The following is a 17,192-nucleotide window of genomic DNA, read 5'->3' on the forward strand; positions in this document are numbered from 1 at the left end:
TTCAACTACTCATATCTTTGGAATGAAGTGTCCAATTTAAATGGGGTTCTTTGAGGTAGCTTGGCAAAATATGCTTTATACATCCAAGAAGAAAAATGACTGATTTGGCTTGCGTGATCACACCACAAATGCATCCACAAGATTCCACACACATATGACATTGTAAACCATGCATGACTGAAAAAATTCAAACCAATCATGCTACTTGATGCTGTTACTTAAAAACTGGTTGTTGCAAAGTCTTTCTGCAAAATATGCACATACATTTGACACAATACAGCACATACACACAGCACATGTACATTGTATCTGAGAATCAACCCTAACTGAACACAAGGTTTATTTGCTATCGGAAGGGAAAGAAGAAAACAAAAAGGAGAGAAGATGAACAAAGAAGTCACTTGGCACCCCCGGGATTAGAATCTCCGACCTCTCGCATGCCACGCAGAAGATCACCGACCTGTAGCCATGGAGGTTACGCTGCCTCGGGCAGCAATTCCCTGGGTATATATGACTTATGCTGATTGCGTTATCACAGAACGTGCAATGCATGCACAAGCAATGGTTTTCATAGTGGGATTTAGTGAGACCTGGTTCAGTTAGGGTTAAATAGAGTAACAACAGTGTTCCTTTGGCAATAGAAATCATGACCTGTACCGTATGCTTGTTCTGGTTGTATATAATTGTATCTCATTTATAAGTGATTTTCAAGACCTTGAACAAAGTTTTCTCAATAAGTATCACATTTTAGAACAGCTTGCATTTTATTTACATGAGTTGTAAGTGTCATATCGTCGTTCTGTCAAAACCTCATAACTCAATTTTTTTGGAAAATTAATTTTTGTATTCGTTTTGTTGCTATTAAAAACAGTCAATATGCACATTGTAGTAATGTTTGCTTTGGATTGCAAATTCCATTTTTTGGAGTTACAAGGTTTTGACAGAACAGTGACGATATGGTTTCTGTTCAAATTTCAATATTTGTACCCAAATTTTCAAAGGTCATTCAATGAATGTATTGGGGTTAAGCTGGAAATAAGCAGACTGGAACTAGGAGCAATTTTTTTTTTAAATTGCTCCTGGGATTTTACAAGCAGCAGGAGCAATATTTGAAGAAACAGGAGCAATTTTCAAATAGTAGGCCTAAATCCTTTTCTGCATGTACAATATAGAATTCCAGCACTATTGCATCAAGTGCAAAAACTGGAACCAGGAGCAATTTTCTATAATAAATTGCTCCTGGTTCATGTGAATTTTTCAAGAACCAGGAGCAATTGGTGGCTTTACGAGGGCAAATTTGCTCCCTGTGCCTTATTTCCAGGCTTGATTGGGGTTAAAGAACTGCGCACTGATGGATGAGCTTAATCGTTGTGGATTGTAGTGCAGGCACTATAATTTTTTAATAATTCCTGAGCAATAATAATAATAAACATTAACATCACATGACCACCAAAAAAACAACAAAAGCACACATGGGCTATTCCAGTTAAAAACCATACACCCCTATGGAAGACATGACCTAAATCTCTCGCAGAGAGAGTGTAGACTTCAAATGTAGTCATCCACATACAGGTAATCCCATTTGAAATTCACACCTCCTGTGCAGAAGATTAACATCATGTATTCCATGCTGCAATAGCCAAATGCATAATCACTGTGCAACAGCTTCTGCTATGCAGATCAAATAAAACAATTTAAACATGTATTTCAAAATACATTAGAACATGATTTTTGTTATTCTTGATTTTGATTAATATAAAATATATCAGTTTGTGACACTAAAATAATAAATTACTGTCAACAACATAAAGTGAATTAAAATTTTGCAAATATTTTTTAAAATTTCAATTTAAATCAGATTTCAGAACAGTCAGTGTAAACACAATATATTTATAACTGAAATTACTCACCCCTTTCACAATGGGGGCTATTTTCAATCACTTCATGAAACCTTCCCATCCCCGCGGGGGTTGTCCACCCCCCGAACCCCTTCTCCAATTCCCTAGCAACTGCCAAACATAAATGATCGTTATGCCGGTTGGCAACCACTTGAACCCCAAGAGGTATCCCTTGACAACTAAGACCTAACGGCACTTGTGTGGCGGGCAAATTCAGCGCATTGAACAAACCCGTTGGTGCAAAATTCGTAGGGTACAAGAGTGGAGCGTGATGGTATGGCGCAAGTTTCGGATGGGAGGGATAGATTAGCACACCGTCATTACCTAACATATTTTGAATTTCTTCTAAAAGTTTATCGCAAGAACGTCTCAACCTTGCGGTGCGTTTAGGCATCAGATGGTTAACATCTTCAGTGATACCAAGCATTATAGCCGGGAGCGTGTGATAAGAAAGTCCTACCAGCCATTTGAGTAGCTCGAACGTTGGGAATACTCGTGGTCCACTGTTCCCCATTTGGGTAGTGAATGATATGTCATCTTTGACGGACATCTTGGCTGACCAGAGACCGACTGCGTAACGCATACGATATAGGATACTTCTGTCCACTTCAACATCTAGGGTTTCTTGCAGGTACTCTACAACCTGTAAATGAAGGACAATCAATGAGGTACATGTAGAACCAAAGAGTACCAACTTCACCATGTTTGTACATGTGTTGCTCATGGAGGGCAAATAGTGTGCCTCTGGATAATTTTGGTATGCATTTGGCAAACTTCTTTGATCTAAAGTGCATTGTTGTTTGCATTCTGTGAGTAACACATTGTGCCAAAAATGTGTGCTAAGTGACAAACTTTTGTAACCCTCAACCTTAACTTGACACAACTCTCAATGGGCTATTCTATTTAAAATCCACACTACCCCTGTGGAAGATTTTGGAAATATCTTCCACAGGGGGAGTATGAATTTCAAAAGGAATGAACACATTCGCGGCTCCATTTGAAACTCACCCGTAGTCAGTGGAAGATTCAGGTTGAATCTTTCTCAGACATGGAATTTAATGGAGCTGCTTAATGTGTTCATTCCATTTGAAATTCATACTCCCCCTGTGAAAGATATTTTCATAACTTTCCACAGGGGTAGTGTGGATTTTAATGGAATAGCCCATTGCAAGCTCTTGCCAGCCAAAAAACACCAGAGGAACACTATATTGACCCTCCATGTGTGACAAACCAATATGGTTACACACACATGACAATTTTGAGCCGGTACTCTTTGGGTCTAGTCTCTTTGAGGACAATAAATATATAGTTGAAACAATCTCTGGTTACTTCCTTACTACATGTACCGTATTCATTCCAATAAGCGCCCATGCCCCAATAAGCGCCCACCCAGGGTATTTTCAATTTGCTAAAGGGTACCATTAATGTTGAAGTGACAGATAGATGTCGATACAGTGAAATAGCTGCAGGACTACCGGTACAAGTCCTGCGTAAACTTGCAATACATTTTCTGTATCAGAAAAGCTATTAGAACGTCTTAGGACCCTTCTATAACATACATAAATTCGTCTCTAATAAATGCCTGTTACGAAAAAAATTAGGTAAACAAGGTAAAAAATAAGCGCCCACCCAAAATGACTTTGTTAAGCGCCCTGGGCGCTTATTGGAATGAATACGGTATATATTTTTACTGATAACATTTGGTAAAAGCCAGGCAAAACCCAATATTGACAAGTAATAAATTGAATACATGAATACAAAAGCCACCTAAGTCCATGCGAAGTTATTTTGAGAGAAAAACCTGTATCATTTTAATTCCTTCAGTTAGATTTACCTGGTCAATATGGTAAGTTTTACGTGCAAATGAGTGGATTAACCTGTATTAGGTATGACGATTAGCATTTCAGGGACTTCGTGGGGTTCATTTTAAATTTTGGACTTAGGTGGTTTTTTAATCATATACAAAGACAACAATGTTAGAATGAGATTACCACTAGTAAGATAATACAAAATAAAGCACACAGGTATGTATAATGTTGATAAGCATTCTGCCATGTAATATAAACCACACACTTTCCTTTATTAAACCCATTTTTTTTGTTCAAAAGTCATTCTCTAGCAATGAATGTGTTACAAGTGGACTTTTATACATACTGGATTTCAATCAATGTGTTACAAGACTCAAGTCATGGAATTGGGTGATTCTTTCATACATGCTATTTTTCACATGCCCAATAGACACAGAGAATGAATTTGAGTTGTTCTTTCATGCATATGACAGGCCTATGTATAGCAACAATTTCCCATGCTTAACTCAATTTGGCCAAAGTATGGACTTAGGTGGCTTTTGTATTTATATATTCTATTGATGGGATGCCTAAAACACCAAACAGAAAAAAAGTTACAAAAGCATGTTAAGCACAGAAGAGAGAAAAAAGGACGGTCCCCATCCCTGTAACCTATTTCTCATTCCAAACCAGTGCTTAACTAAATTTTACCACTTTCACTTTTTTATCCTCCAAATTTGGGACCCTTATGATCTTGGCTTGGGTCATGGTAAATATGGCAGCACAGCAAGGAAATAAACCTTTTTTAAACTGCACTGGGAGTCCCCCCCCCCCCCTAGATCTTGGGCTTTGTAAATCTGACCATGCAGAAAGGAAACCAACTTTTTTAAACCACTCCATCAACACATAAAACATACCTACCTTATTCTGAACCTCTTTCAATTCAGGATCAAGTTTGGATATCAAGGCAGTGTCAAAATTATCCCCCATACTGAAGAAGCGTACTTTCCTCAGGTCCACATGGTTATCTAGCTTCAGTTTGGCCACCCCATGAGGACCGGCCATGATGCGAAGTAGTGGTTCAAGATCTACTGCATAGCGACACATCGGGCCTGTCGACATCATGGCTAGTCTCTCTCCCTGGGCACAGGGAAACTGACCATCATTTAGTACCACATCTGAAAGACAAAAAAAGAGTTGATGTTCAACTTGGGGAGCAACTTTAACTGTAACAAAGATCGATGTCGTAGAAGTTAAGTAAGACTACCATAGCAATAGATGAATACAATTTTTGACTATATCGCCCTGCACTACAATGTTCACACGGTACCTATGCATTGAACCATATTGTGCCGTTCACTCGCACCTGTAAGATAAGTATCTTTGAAAAGAGCGGTATTGTATTCAATCTTTGATTGCAGATATACACAGGTGATGAATGCAACCTGCTTGTAGTGCAGGGCGATATATAGTCATAATTTTTATTCATCTATTGCTATGGTAGTTAATCCGATTATGACGTCACTTCTACAGAGAATATACCCTTTTTCTTGAACTACCAATGATTTTATGTGTTGTCTGTTTTAAGGCTGGCATTTTCGGGGCGGGCTAGCGGGTACCCGCCCGAAATTGAATTTGAATGCATTTTGAAATCATTAATAGAGTATGACATGAATTACAAAGTATCAATTTTCATATTAAAAATACAAAACATCTTGATATTTTTTTTTTTTTTTTTAGGTCAACCATGAATGATCCTAGCATTTAGGTCTAGGTCCAGGGACACTACAAAACCGAAAAATTAAAAACTTAAAAAAAAAAAAAATAATAAATTTTTTTTTTGCAATTTCGGGTACCCGGTTACCTGCCCGAAAAATGTGCCGGGTACCCGGGTACAAAATTACCCGAAAATGCCAGGCCTAGTCTGTTTATATATATTTGCTATCACTGTACAATAACAACCCCTTTAAAAATAATCTTTTGAAAAACCAATTTCTATTTAGGTCATCTCATATCAAATGCCCCTTGGGATCTCCTTTATAGAATCCATATCATCTCTCTTGTGTGACAGCTTTATTTGTCTCAATATTTGAATGCAAACACCTCTAGATCAAGTTTCCCTCTGACCAACCTTAATTATTCAATTCCCACTTGCCAATGCTTGATGATTTCTTCCATCTTATTGTCCCCGCCAAACAAAATTTTTAAAATATTTTTTTTTTTTTTTTATTAAGAACTACGACAGCATCTTCAAGGGATATTCGAGGGGTTGTTTCCCTCAATTATTTCAACTTTGTTTTTTACAAGCTGCGAAAGCCAGTTCAAGCCCCAGAACTGCCATTTAAGCCCCAGTTTTGAGAACTGCCCTTTCGGTAGGGATATATTTTACGCACAGCATGTTTTAATTATCTACTTGGTTCTTTTAGTAATCCTTGTTTTAAAGCTGCCGCTGGCATCCCCCCACCAGACCACTGATTTGTCTGCAGTATTTGACAAGCGCAGTGATTTACAGTGCCCTACGCACAGGCACAACGCCTAGACATTGATCCACAAGCCTCAGCACACTTTACAGGTTGTTGCTGACCACTACGGCCCCATATCATTCCACATTCCACAAACCATTAAACATCAACACAGGGACTTGCAGCTAAGAAGCACACACTCCAGACATTCCACAATTGACCTTCGCAGCCAGGATCAGCTCCCCAAGTTTCGTATGGGTTTCAACAAGACAATTAGCAGAAAGTTCCTTGTCCAGGGGAATTTCAAGCCAACTCAATTTTCACATGAGAGTGCGCACTAACCACTGCCAGGGTTTGAACCAGCAACCTCTCGCACCATAGTCGAACGCCTTATTGACTGAGCTAACTTGACTGCAAACATGTAAATCAACTTACCTGAAGTAGGTCTATGACCAAATACACCATTAAAGAAACTTGGCATTCGAATACTGCCCCCTATATCCGATCCAATGCCGATCACAGAGGCACCAGCACCAAGGATACAGCCCTCACCTCCTGCAAGATAACAAAATATAAAGTCAGGGATTAAGGGCTGGGGTATGAACGTTTGGACAGTATTTATTTTGGGACATTAGAGCACATCAGACATATCGAATTGCATTCTGAATATGAAGAATGTCATTCCGATATCAAATAATTTTGATTTTTTGAAATTCGCAATTTAATACACATTTTATGGCAAATCATTAAAATTGATATTTTGATATTTAACAGTACTTGAAGTAAACTTTATAAATCTGATGATTTATACTTAAAGTGTATGTAGGTGGGATGAAAAGCCGACGATCAATTGAAAATTTTGACCTTTCAGATAAAGATATGAATTTTTTTCCCAAAACACCAATAAAAAATTAGGTCTTTTGGGAAAAAATCCATATCTTCAATATGAAAGGTCAAAATTTTCAATTGACCGTCGGCTTTTCCTCCCTGCTACATACACTTTAAGAATATATCATTACATTTATATAATTTACTTCGAGGACTGTTATATATCAAAAATTTGAAATATATCAAATTTTTATAATTTGTCATAAAATTTGTATCATATTGTGATTTTAAAAAATGAAAATTATTTGATATCAGAAAGACATGCTTCAGTATTCAGAATGCAATTCGATAGGTCTGAGGTGCTCTCATGTCCCACAAAAATACTGTCGAAACGCAATAAACGCTCATTTTGGATCCCTTAATATGTTTCGGATATTAAATGTTTCTAATTAAATCATAGGTACTATAGGTGGTAAGAAAATACTGCCCTCTATATGAGATCTAATACTGTACACAGAAGCACCGGCAACAGAATACCGCCTGGGTGGCACTCAGTAATATGACTTGCTACATGCTAAGGCACTCAGTGATATACAGGGTTGTAGCTAAGACATTTTTAGTGCTGGGTGGCATTTGATGAAAATCTTGCATATTTGGCCATTTGTTGTCAAAATTGATTAAATTCTTGACTAATTCAACAAAATTGTGCAATTTTGAACTCTGAGTGGTGGGCTCCGCTGCCAAAATTGCAGCTGAGTGGTGGGCTCCAAAACTGAGTGGTGGGCTCTGCCGCCCACCATAGCTACAACCCTGGTGATATGACTTGCTGCGTGCTACCCCCTTCCACCATTAATCAATTTCAGACCTTACCTGAACTTCCTCCAACAATTCTTCTGACATCATATGGGTTGTTAGTCCTCCCGTACACAACATTACTAGACTCATACCACATGCACAGCTCACTGCAGTTTGTAACCCCTAAGACGATGCAGCCTGCACGACGGAGGTTAGCTATAGTAGGTGCATCTTGGGTAACCTTGATATTTTTTCGGTTTACAAGCCCACTGGTGTTTGGCATTCCTGAAATGTAACAAAAAAAATATCAGAAGGGTTTTATTAATATTATATTTTGATTATAATTTTTTTTAAATGTGTATTACTTGTTGAGAAAAAAAATGAGCGAAGTCAATGCTTAGGGGAGAGTGGGGTAAGTTGAGCCACTTTTTACATTTACTTTCACTACGCTCAAATAAATAAAGCAGGACCCAAATGCAGTGTTACAAATGAAACATATGTATGTTTACTTGCATGGTTATGAATATGATACCACAAAATTGTAATCAATATTTTGCACTTTCGCACAGTGAGATGCCAAAAATCATTTGCAAATTGGCTCAACTTACCCCAACGGTGGGGTAAGTTGAGCCAGTCACTGGGGCAAAGTTGAGCCACCATAGAAATGTACAGTATATGCCATAGCTGTGAAATTCAATTTTGCCTTTTTTTAAATTGTTGTTTTCAGGTCTTTATTTCGAAAAATAGTTTGATATAGAAGTAGTTTGATCTAAATATTGCATACAAGTAATTTCTGACAAGATTTTACTTTGAATAAAAAATTGGGGAAATTCTGCAGGTTTTTCCTATGCTCAACTTGCCCCATGGCCTGTGGCTCAACTTACCCCATGTGACCCTTTTTGTCAACAACCAAGCCTCCCACCTGACTAAAACTTGTTACGGTTGTAAATAGTTTTCTAAAATAGTGTTCATATATCACCTCCTCAATACCCAGAATGCTATCATTTTAGCCTTTTTCTTTCTGGGGGAAACATGGAAAAAATTGGTTTTTGCCAAAAGTTCAACAAAAGTGCGAAAAATGAACTTTCTAATGCAGCTTTCTTACCCTATGTGCAAGTGATTCCATATTACACTTGAGAAGCCTCTGTTATGTCATATACAAATAAGTGGAACTGCAAAGTAAGATAAGTTTTAATTTTCTTTCTAGAGGGGTGGCTCAACTTACCCCCTGGCTCAACTTACCCCACTCTCCCCTATGCACTAAAATGTTGATTACCCCCTTTAGTTTTAGGTATGGAGGGAATGCACTATGCTGCTAGGGCAATTATTGCTCATTTTTTTCTTCTCTTATTATTTTTAGGGGGGATGTCCCCCTTGCCCAAATTTAGGGGGGAAGTGTCCCCCTTCCCCCCGCTTCCGCCGCCTATGATATGTGCTACCCATAATCTGATACTCACCACAAGTTTTAAATACACAGGTCATCAACAATGAACATAATAGGATGTGCATACTGGCAGGCAATTAACAACTGCCAACCAACTGTTTGGAATGACAACTACACTTTAAAAGGGCACTTTGTGATCCACAGCCTCATTCCCCCTACTTACTCCAAAAAGATTTGCATAACTCACAAATTTAATTTCTGAATCAAATACAATTTTGGAAATAAGCTTTTTTTTGCGGATATCTACTGAACAATACCTAAAAAGAGGATGCTAAAATCACAAAATATCCCTTTAACTTGTGATTTCATGGACGTTGGGCTATTGAGTATGAGTTTCAAATATACAATTGGGTAACTTCCATTTGAAATACTCACTCCACTTGTAGAAGATATAGGTAAAGCTATAATACAGGGGGAGTATGGGTTTCAGAAAGGTTAACTCTGAACAATTCCATTTGAAAAACATACTCCCTCTGAGGAAGATATTTCCAAAATCTTCCACAGGGGTAGTGTGGATTTCAACTGGAATAGCCCAATGGTATCTTACCTACAACAGCAAAAGCTTCTTTAACAGACAATGGAACTCCAAGAAAGGGGGAATTCTTCTCTGAATATCTGTCAGGGACATCCCCAGAATCAAGCATCTCATCTACCTTCTTGGCTTCATCCAGGGCTTCATTGAATCTATCTGCAACCATGAAATTGAGAACAGGATTGCATTCTTTGATGCGAGCGATGTAAGCTTCTACAACATCATAGCTTTTTACCTGAAAGTATAATATATAGCAGTGAAGATAATAGTTGGTGATTTGTTTTATCAATCTTTAGTATTAGGGTAAAATTTTATCTAAGACTTTAGTAATCTAGCTTAATTTCATCAATCCTCATGCTTCATCCATGCTTCGTTGAATCTATCCATATAACCATTCTTTGATGCAAGCCAGGCTTCCCGTTAAGGCTTGATGAACTTTGGCCCTTGTTGTGGCAATTTTGTCCCCACAAAAAACAGTGGTTGTTTAAAAAAAACGTTTTAAAAGCATTTGCTGGTACTGGTAGAATTCTTTGATTAATACTTTATGTGATAAGAATGTAAGTTTTCATAGGTTTGAACATCTCAAGCTTATTTGGACTGCGTTGAACAGTGGCGGTGCCAGGGGGAGTGCATGGGGGGGGGACAAATGCCCCCAGTCAGAACTCTTGCCCCCTCCAGTGTTGCCCCCCCCCCTCACCCAATAAACCCAAAATTACACAATTTTTGTGGCAATTTTGTGCACATTTTTGACCCCCCCCACTTTGCTGCCACCCCCCCATGCCCCAAAAATAATTCCTGGTGCCGCCACTGGCGTTGTAGTAAGGGGGAGTTGGATTTTAAAATATTTGCAAGCTTTTTGATTGAGACATACTATTTTTCCTTATAAAAATAAAGCATCGTACAACTGTTCACTTTTGTGCTAAACTTTATACCTACCTGTCGTTTTCGTATCTTGCTAGCTAGACTCACACCACTTTCCAGTAATATAGGGTTACTGATGGGCGGTATCTTCACTTTGGGTTTGTCTCCATTGAAGATTAATGATATAATGCTGATTATGAAAGATGCGACTGCATTCAGTATGCCATAAAATGTATCTGAAATCGACATCTTGATTTACACCTGCAACAACAAAAAAAGAAAGAAGATAAAAAGTTTTTTTCATCAGAAATCATAATTTTTCCTACTTAGATTCTATGAAATTTCTTTCAAAAATATGGACTCTTTCCCTTACAGGGGTTGGCTAAGGCTATAAATGAAAGTAGGGTCGGTGCAATGGTTCCCATTTCATGCTCATGGATTTGGGACAGAGGGACTGTTTCATTATTCATTATTTTCTTGACATTCATTTATCTGAGTGATAATTTCTGAACAGACAAAGCGATTTAACTAAGATTGGGACCTATCTATAATTTATTGATAGTACCGTAGTTAAATAGTGGAGCAATGTTTGTACATCCCATGCACACAAGGTGAAGGATCTCAAGTATCTGCAAAGACCATTAGGAATCTGGGTGCTTTTTTCGATACTCACATGACTATGTCTTCTCATATTACAAATGTTAGCAAATCTGTTATTTTTCATCTTCGAAACATCGCTAGAATTAGGAAATATATAGACCAACCTACATGTCATCATGCCACACGTTCATTGATACTTTCTCGTCTTGACTATTGTAATGGACTTCTCTCGTCATCACCATCTACTCATATTATTCGTCTACAACGCCTTCAAAACTGGGCAGCACGTCTTGTATTTGAAGTTGACCGAAAACACTCTGCGGGTCCACTTTTGAAATCACTTCATTGGCTGCCAATACGCCAAAGGATCATTTTCAAATTACTTTTGCTTGTATATAAATGTCTTCATAACCAAGGACCAACATATTTGTCAAATTGCTTATCATTGTATGTTCCTAAGAGACAACTCCGATCTTGCGATGATTATCTTCGTCTTGACTATCCCATGACTAGAGTCTTAGCTGGTGATAGAACTTTTACAGTTTTTGCATCAAAAGAATGGAATAAGCTACCTGTCTATATTAGACAATCTTCATCAACAAATGCATTCAAAAAAGCGCTTAAAACTTATTTGTTCCCATAACATGTTCTTATTGATATTGTAATTTGTATTATTTTTAAGATGCACCTTCAAAATGTAGTTTTAAGTTGTAGTATTAAGGTATTTTAATTTGTAAGCGCTCTGAGCCTTATGGAAATGGCGCAAATGCTCTATGTATTGTATTGTATAAGTACAGTATATGTTTTGTTGTCCAACTGTTTCTTACTTTTATTTTACAGCTTTAGTTGTTCAAATTCCACTCCAGTTCTTATTTTAAAATTCACTCATTTTCTTTATTTCGAATTTCAAACCATGCATTTACTGTTCTCGTTTTACATGTAGGCCTATATAAGCAGCATGCAAAATAATTGATGAGTTGCGACAAAGGTAAGCTGACAATATTATTTATAAAGCCTACCCAGTCGCACTGCAGTTTTTAGCGGGATCCCGCAAATGGGGCGTACCTCATCCCATTTTTTCACACTTCTGTAAGTAGCAATTAGCACCTCTTGAGTTTTCCGATAAAATCAATGGTCACTAATAGTAGTGGCACCAGTCGCGGTACACATCGCAGTACGACGGACTTCTGCACTAGTGCACATTGAATAAACAATGTTCATTGTTTACGCTGGTTTAAATCATGGGTCAATATAACTATAAACAGATTCTAGGGAGTGTGTGTGAATGTGTGATAATAGATGAATATAACTGTTTACTGTTACAGTATTAACCAGCTATTGTTGATGGTATCGGTAGCTAGTGATTTTTGCTTTACGGGCGGCACTAGTAGGCCCTATTGTGTTAGCATGGTGCTGTGTGCGATGTATTAAATTCGTGTTTGAGCTCTGTTTTGGCATGTTTGGGGTTTATAAGATATGTCCGAAAATTGGGTTTGATACTTTGATTTACCGATTGTATTAATAATACTAAATACCGTTGCACGTCGATCTTTTTTACGGGTAAGGCGTATACAGATACAATCTACACTTCTTCATGTCAAAGTTTCACAAAAAAAAGAAACACACAGGAAGTTATTTCCTCATAGGCCTATTTTGTTGAACTGATCACCGTCATTCCTCTCATACCGGGGTAGGGGGGTAGGCGATCTTCAACCACAAGTAAGTAGCAATTAGCACCTCTTGAGTTTTCCGATAAAATCAATGGTCACTAGGCCTACTGGTAGTGGCACCAGTCGCGGTACACCGCAGTAAGACGGATTTCTGCACTAGCCTGGTCAGAGATATCTGCCTGCCCAGACCTGGCCCTTGGTCCGATTAATATTTGGAGAAGTTTCACTACCAGGTGCCTCATAAAACAACTTTACATAATCATCGGAAAAAACATGTTGAATATTTGAAAACATGTCTCCGAGAACGCGAGAATATGTAGCGGGCTATTTACTTCCTTGCCATCTAGGCCAATAATTTAGTAGCCTACCATGGCAACAGTTGATATATATTATTTCTGGAATGTTGCCAACATACCCTTTACCCCGAGACTAGTATACCAAGGCATCTAGTTGTAACCATGGTAACACGGGACGACAGTCTTTGTGGTCAATGTCTGGTATACGTACGTACAACCAATCACAGCGCTAGCTGGAAACAAGTTCACCTTATTATAATTTTATGAATGGGCTGTTGTCAACATGTTACTCGATCCCGGGGTACTTGATTCATGAATACTGTATCTCAATTGACCAGCTTATTAGAGTGCCGGGTTGGGGTCCCGGGGGTTGGGTGTCAGGCTTATAAATAAATAATTACGGGGGTCATAGGCAGCCACGTTGTTTCATAATTATAGTTTCCGCCAATGTTCCTGTCCAATAATGGGTTTTTCATTTTCCTCGAAGGGGGGGGGTGTTGTCACAAATATATGGGGGGTCATAATTTTTTGGAAAGATGACCAAAATTAATGGAGGGAGTCACAAAAAGACTGGTTTCAATACAATTTTAACCTGTTAACATGGTTATTGGGGTAATGTGTAGGCCTGTCGGTGGGTGGGGTCATTTTGTCGAAATGGGGGGGGGGGGGGGCGCAATTTTATTGACGACAACTTTTGGAAAAGTTGGGACACCCCCCCCAAAAAAAATACTGCAGATTGTAGGCTAAATGTTTTTGATTTGAACTGGCCGGCAAAACGAAAATCGAAGTGGCAAATGCAATGCAGATTATTATAATATTATTGACTTGTGGCTGCCAAATCCGATGTGTGAACTGCCAAATCCCATGTAATTGATTTAATCTGGCAATTAGGATAGAGTAATTGTAAACACGGTTGCCAAATCCGATGTGTGAACTGCCAAATCCCATGTAATTGATTTAATCTCGCAATTAGGATAGAGTTGTAAACACGGTCCCGTTCCCGGTCAATCGAGAACAATTCACACACTTCAGTGGTAAACAGAATTAACAGATTAGCTCATTATACTATTGAATGCTCAAACAATGTTAATTGAGGCGGCGATTAAATCAGGAGGTGTATCGGCGATCAGATCATGACAACCTACGAAATGGATAATTTGAATTTATACTGTACATTGTCACAAACGTTTTCAGGACTATAATTATTTTTATTAATGAAGCTTGGTTGGTCATATACATGAAATTGATACGACTCGATTAAAAAAGTAAGACTTTGAAGCATGTTTTAGATCGCCCAATGTTTTCATTTATCATGTAAAGGGGGAAACCCCGACTCTGTGCGAAGCGTTTTTCAAATATACTAATTAAAATTTTTAATAAGTACATTTTAAGGAGTTTAAGCTCATATAAAATTATATAAAAATCAGATTTTTTCTCTCTTGGGAAGATTTATTATAATGGACTATACTTTTCAGCATAACTTCTGATTCTGATATCGTAGAAAAAAATATGCAGGGAATGCTTGCACCCTCCTTTCTAGAAATACCGCGAAACTGGGAAAGATTAATGTCTTTTGCACGTGTAGTGGGGTGTATGAAAACACGAGGCGATAGTGCAGATTTTTTAATGCGGAAAAGGAGATTGCCGTCATGCCGTGTATTGCATGCGACGAGCGACTGATGTTTTCAGGACAGTTATCTGAAGTTTTCGCGGTATAAAAACAGTTCTATAACCCATGTAACATATTACCATGAGGAATGTTATAATTATGTTATTATTAGGCTCATTTATTGGTGTGTTGAAATCGAAAACCTTTCTAGGTTATACCCAGGACCAGGGTCTATGGTTAAACCATTTTTACCAATTTACCAGCGATTTTAAAATGAGTCCTATTTCCAGAATGGCTCCCAATCGGCTTTGAAAAAGCTATGATCCAAAAGCTTCAACCCCGCCAAGCCATTTCCCCTACCAGTTATGGCTATGTGTCTTGAGCTCGCCCCATTTTGCGTTGCGCAGCCTTTTTTAGCATATTTACATCTTTCGAGCTTGAAATCAACATAACATTTTACATATGTACCTCACCCTATCAAAAGTATACATTTCCTGAAAGGAAATTGCATGAGGAATCCAAATATGGCATTGAAAAATCTATAGGAAGTAGGGTAAAGTTGTCCAGACTGAAAATATCACCTACAAATTTACGTTTTCATTTTTTATCTTTCAAACCACATTTTTTAAACCTTTACCCCTACCTTTGATTTCTCATCATATTTGAACTCCCCATGAAATTTCCCTTCAGAAAATGTATACTTGTATAGGGGTAGGGTATACTATACAGATTTAATACTGCTTTGGTAAATGACCTCAGATGACCTTTGACATGTGACCGTTGACCCCATGTGTGACCTAAAACATAGCTTAGCTAATACCTCTTCACTCATGGACTCTTGGGTCCAAGTTGCATGGACAGGGACCTTATACCTATGAAGTGGGAGCAATTTTAAAAATCAAGTGCAATGCCGTGTCTTCCATAGGGTTTGTACAGGCCCGCTTCCGCACCTCCGCTTCCGCCTCCTCCTCCACCCTCAATACTCACAATACAAAATGACACTTATCCAGTATCCTGCAACTTTATGTCATGAATTTTGCACAGCACAGAGAAGGGAGTTTAAGCTTTAAAATGACACCACAACCAAAGGTGTGGCTTGCATGGTTGTAAAGTTATAGTAAATTTATTACAGAGAGATACAGAAAAACGCAACGCCTCCACCCTATTTGGGAGGCGACTTCAAGACACATGGCCTTATATGTTAATTAACAATATAAACATGATTGAAGATAAGAGTTTCAAATCAGTGACTTTAGGTAGGCCTATGTAAATAGATCGGTGCTGGAAGCTTACCGCGGTAGGCTTCGTATTGAGTTGATGCGATGGTGTTTATTGATCAGTCTCACACTTTTCGGTGATAAAACAGATTAGCTGATAACAACTAATTGTGTCGGCGACCTGCGGTATAAAAACAATAGATGCGGTAGCGTCCGTTCTACTGCAGGAAACCTTATAAATAATATTGTCAGCTTACCAAACATGCCACCCAGCCAATATTCCTAAGTCGAAACATCAAGTCTAATTTTGATTGAGAAATCTAGCCACAAATTTGTCCACCGATGAGCTTCACATTCAAGGCTAGAGACCATTGTATTCAAAATCTAGTCTGTAAAGCAATGTAAAATGTTGCTAAAATAAAACTTCAGCAAAATTTTGGACTGTTAAGTGTTCAAAATAGGCAATCTGTAAAAGATTGACTTATCAAAATAACTTTCATCCAAATTTTAACATTTTAAACAGAATAAATAACATCTGTTGCAAAAAATGTCAACGCTGACCGACCGAAACACGATAGCAACATACTCAAGAATCGAATGCGTAACTATCGTGTGCAAATTTGAAGCTAGAGTTCTTGAGTAGTTGCCGCAATCTCTACTACAATACATACAAAAGTAACAGAGCCTGAAAGTTCAAAGTAGTGCTAGAGAGCCAACTTTGCAGAACTCCATCTTGAACTATGTTAATATAATTTTATTTTAATATTTAATATGCATTGCACAGTACTCTGCACATTATTTAGTCTGTAGGAGCATCGCTTTCCATAACATAAATTGATTTGAGTTCATATTTGAAGTAAGCTTACAAACTCCAGTGGATGAATCACCACTCACACACAGTCACAAGCTGTCACAGTCACACTACACTAAATTTACCAAAAGCTTTCACAAATTCACAAAATAGGAAACTGCCATCTTCTTGTCACATGAGTTGCACAAAATTCGGCTGATAAATAAGATAAGAAACAATCAATCATGATCTTGATAAAGATAACCTACCTTTGAGTGTACAAATTTTGTAAACATGTGAAAATGACCCATACATAAGGTCAAACCATCATCTCAGAAGTCGCAGTTCAATTTATATACACGTTGTTCACGTTTCCAACGAATTGGGCCGAGAAGATGAGTTT

At 38.0% G+C, this 17,192-nt stretch overlaps 1 protein-coding gene across 1 annotated transcript; it reads right to left on the minus strand.

Annotated features, from left to right (window-relative positions):
- Positions 1 to 1,746: 1,746 nt before the first annotated feature.
- On the minus strand, positions 1,747 to 17,063 carry LOC140141024 (fatty-acid amide hydrolase 2-like). The gene is made up of 7 exons (XM_072162802.1): positions 16,936 to 17,063; positions 10,683 to 10,868; positions 9,762 to 9,981; positions 7,846 to 8,055; positions 6,583 to 6,702; positions 4,607 to 4,863; positions 1,747 to 2,541 (listed from the first exon to the last, which is right to left on the minus strand). The coding sequence occupies exons 2-7, from the start codon at positions 10,854 to 10,856 to the stop codon at positions 1,903 to 1,905; spliced, it is 1,620 nt and encodes a 539-aa protein (XP_072018903.1). The 5' UTR covers positions 10,857 to 10,868; positions 16,936 to 17,063; the 3' UTR covers positions 1,747 to 1,902.
- Between the last annotated feature and the right edge of the window lie 129 nt (positions 17,064 to 17,192).

Source organism: Amphiura filiformis, chromosome 19 (assembly GCF_039555335.1).
Source record: "Amphiura filiformis chromosome 19, Afil_fr2py, whole genome shotgun sequence".
Taxonomy (NCBI): Eukaryota; Metazoa; Echinodermata; class Ophiuroidea; order Amphilepidida; family Amphiuridae; genus Amphiura; species Amphiura filiformis.

Coding starts and splice junctions, on each gene's coding strand:
- LOC140141024 (XM_072162802.1), bottom strand. CDS start 10,856: ATGTCGATTTCAGATACATTTTATGGCATACTGAATGCAGTCGCATCT. Junction 6,703..7,845: donor AATTGTTGGAGGAAGTTCAG/GTAAGGTCTGAA, acceptor GTTATCTTGCAG/GAGGTGAGGGCTGTATCCTT. Junction 4,864..6,582: donor TGGTCATAGACCTACTTCAG/GTAAGTTGATTT, acceptor TTTGTCTTTCAG/ATGTGGTACTAAATGATGGT.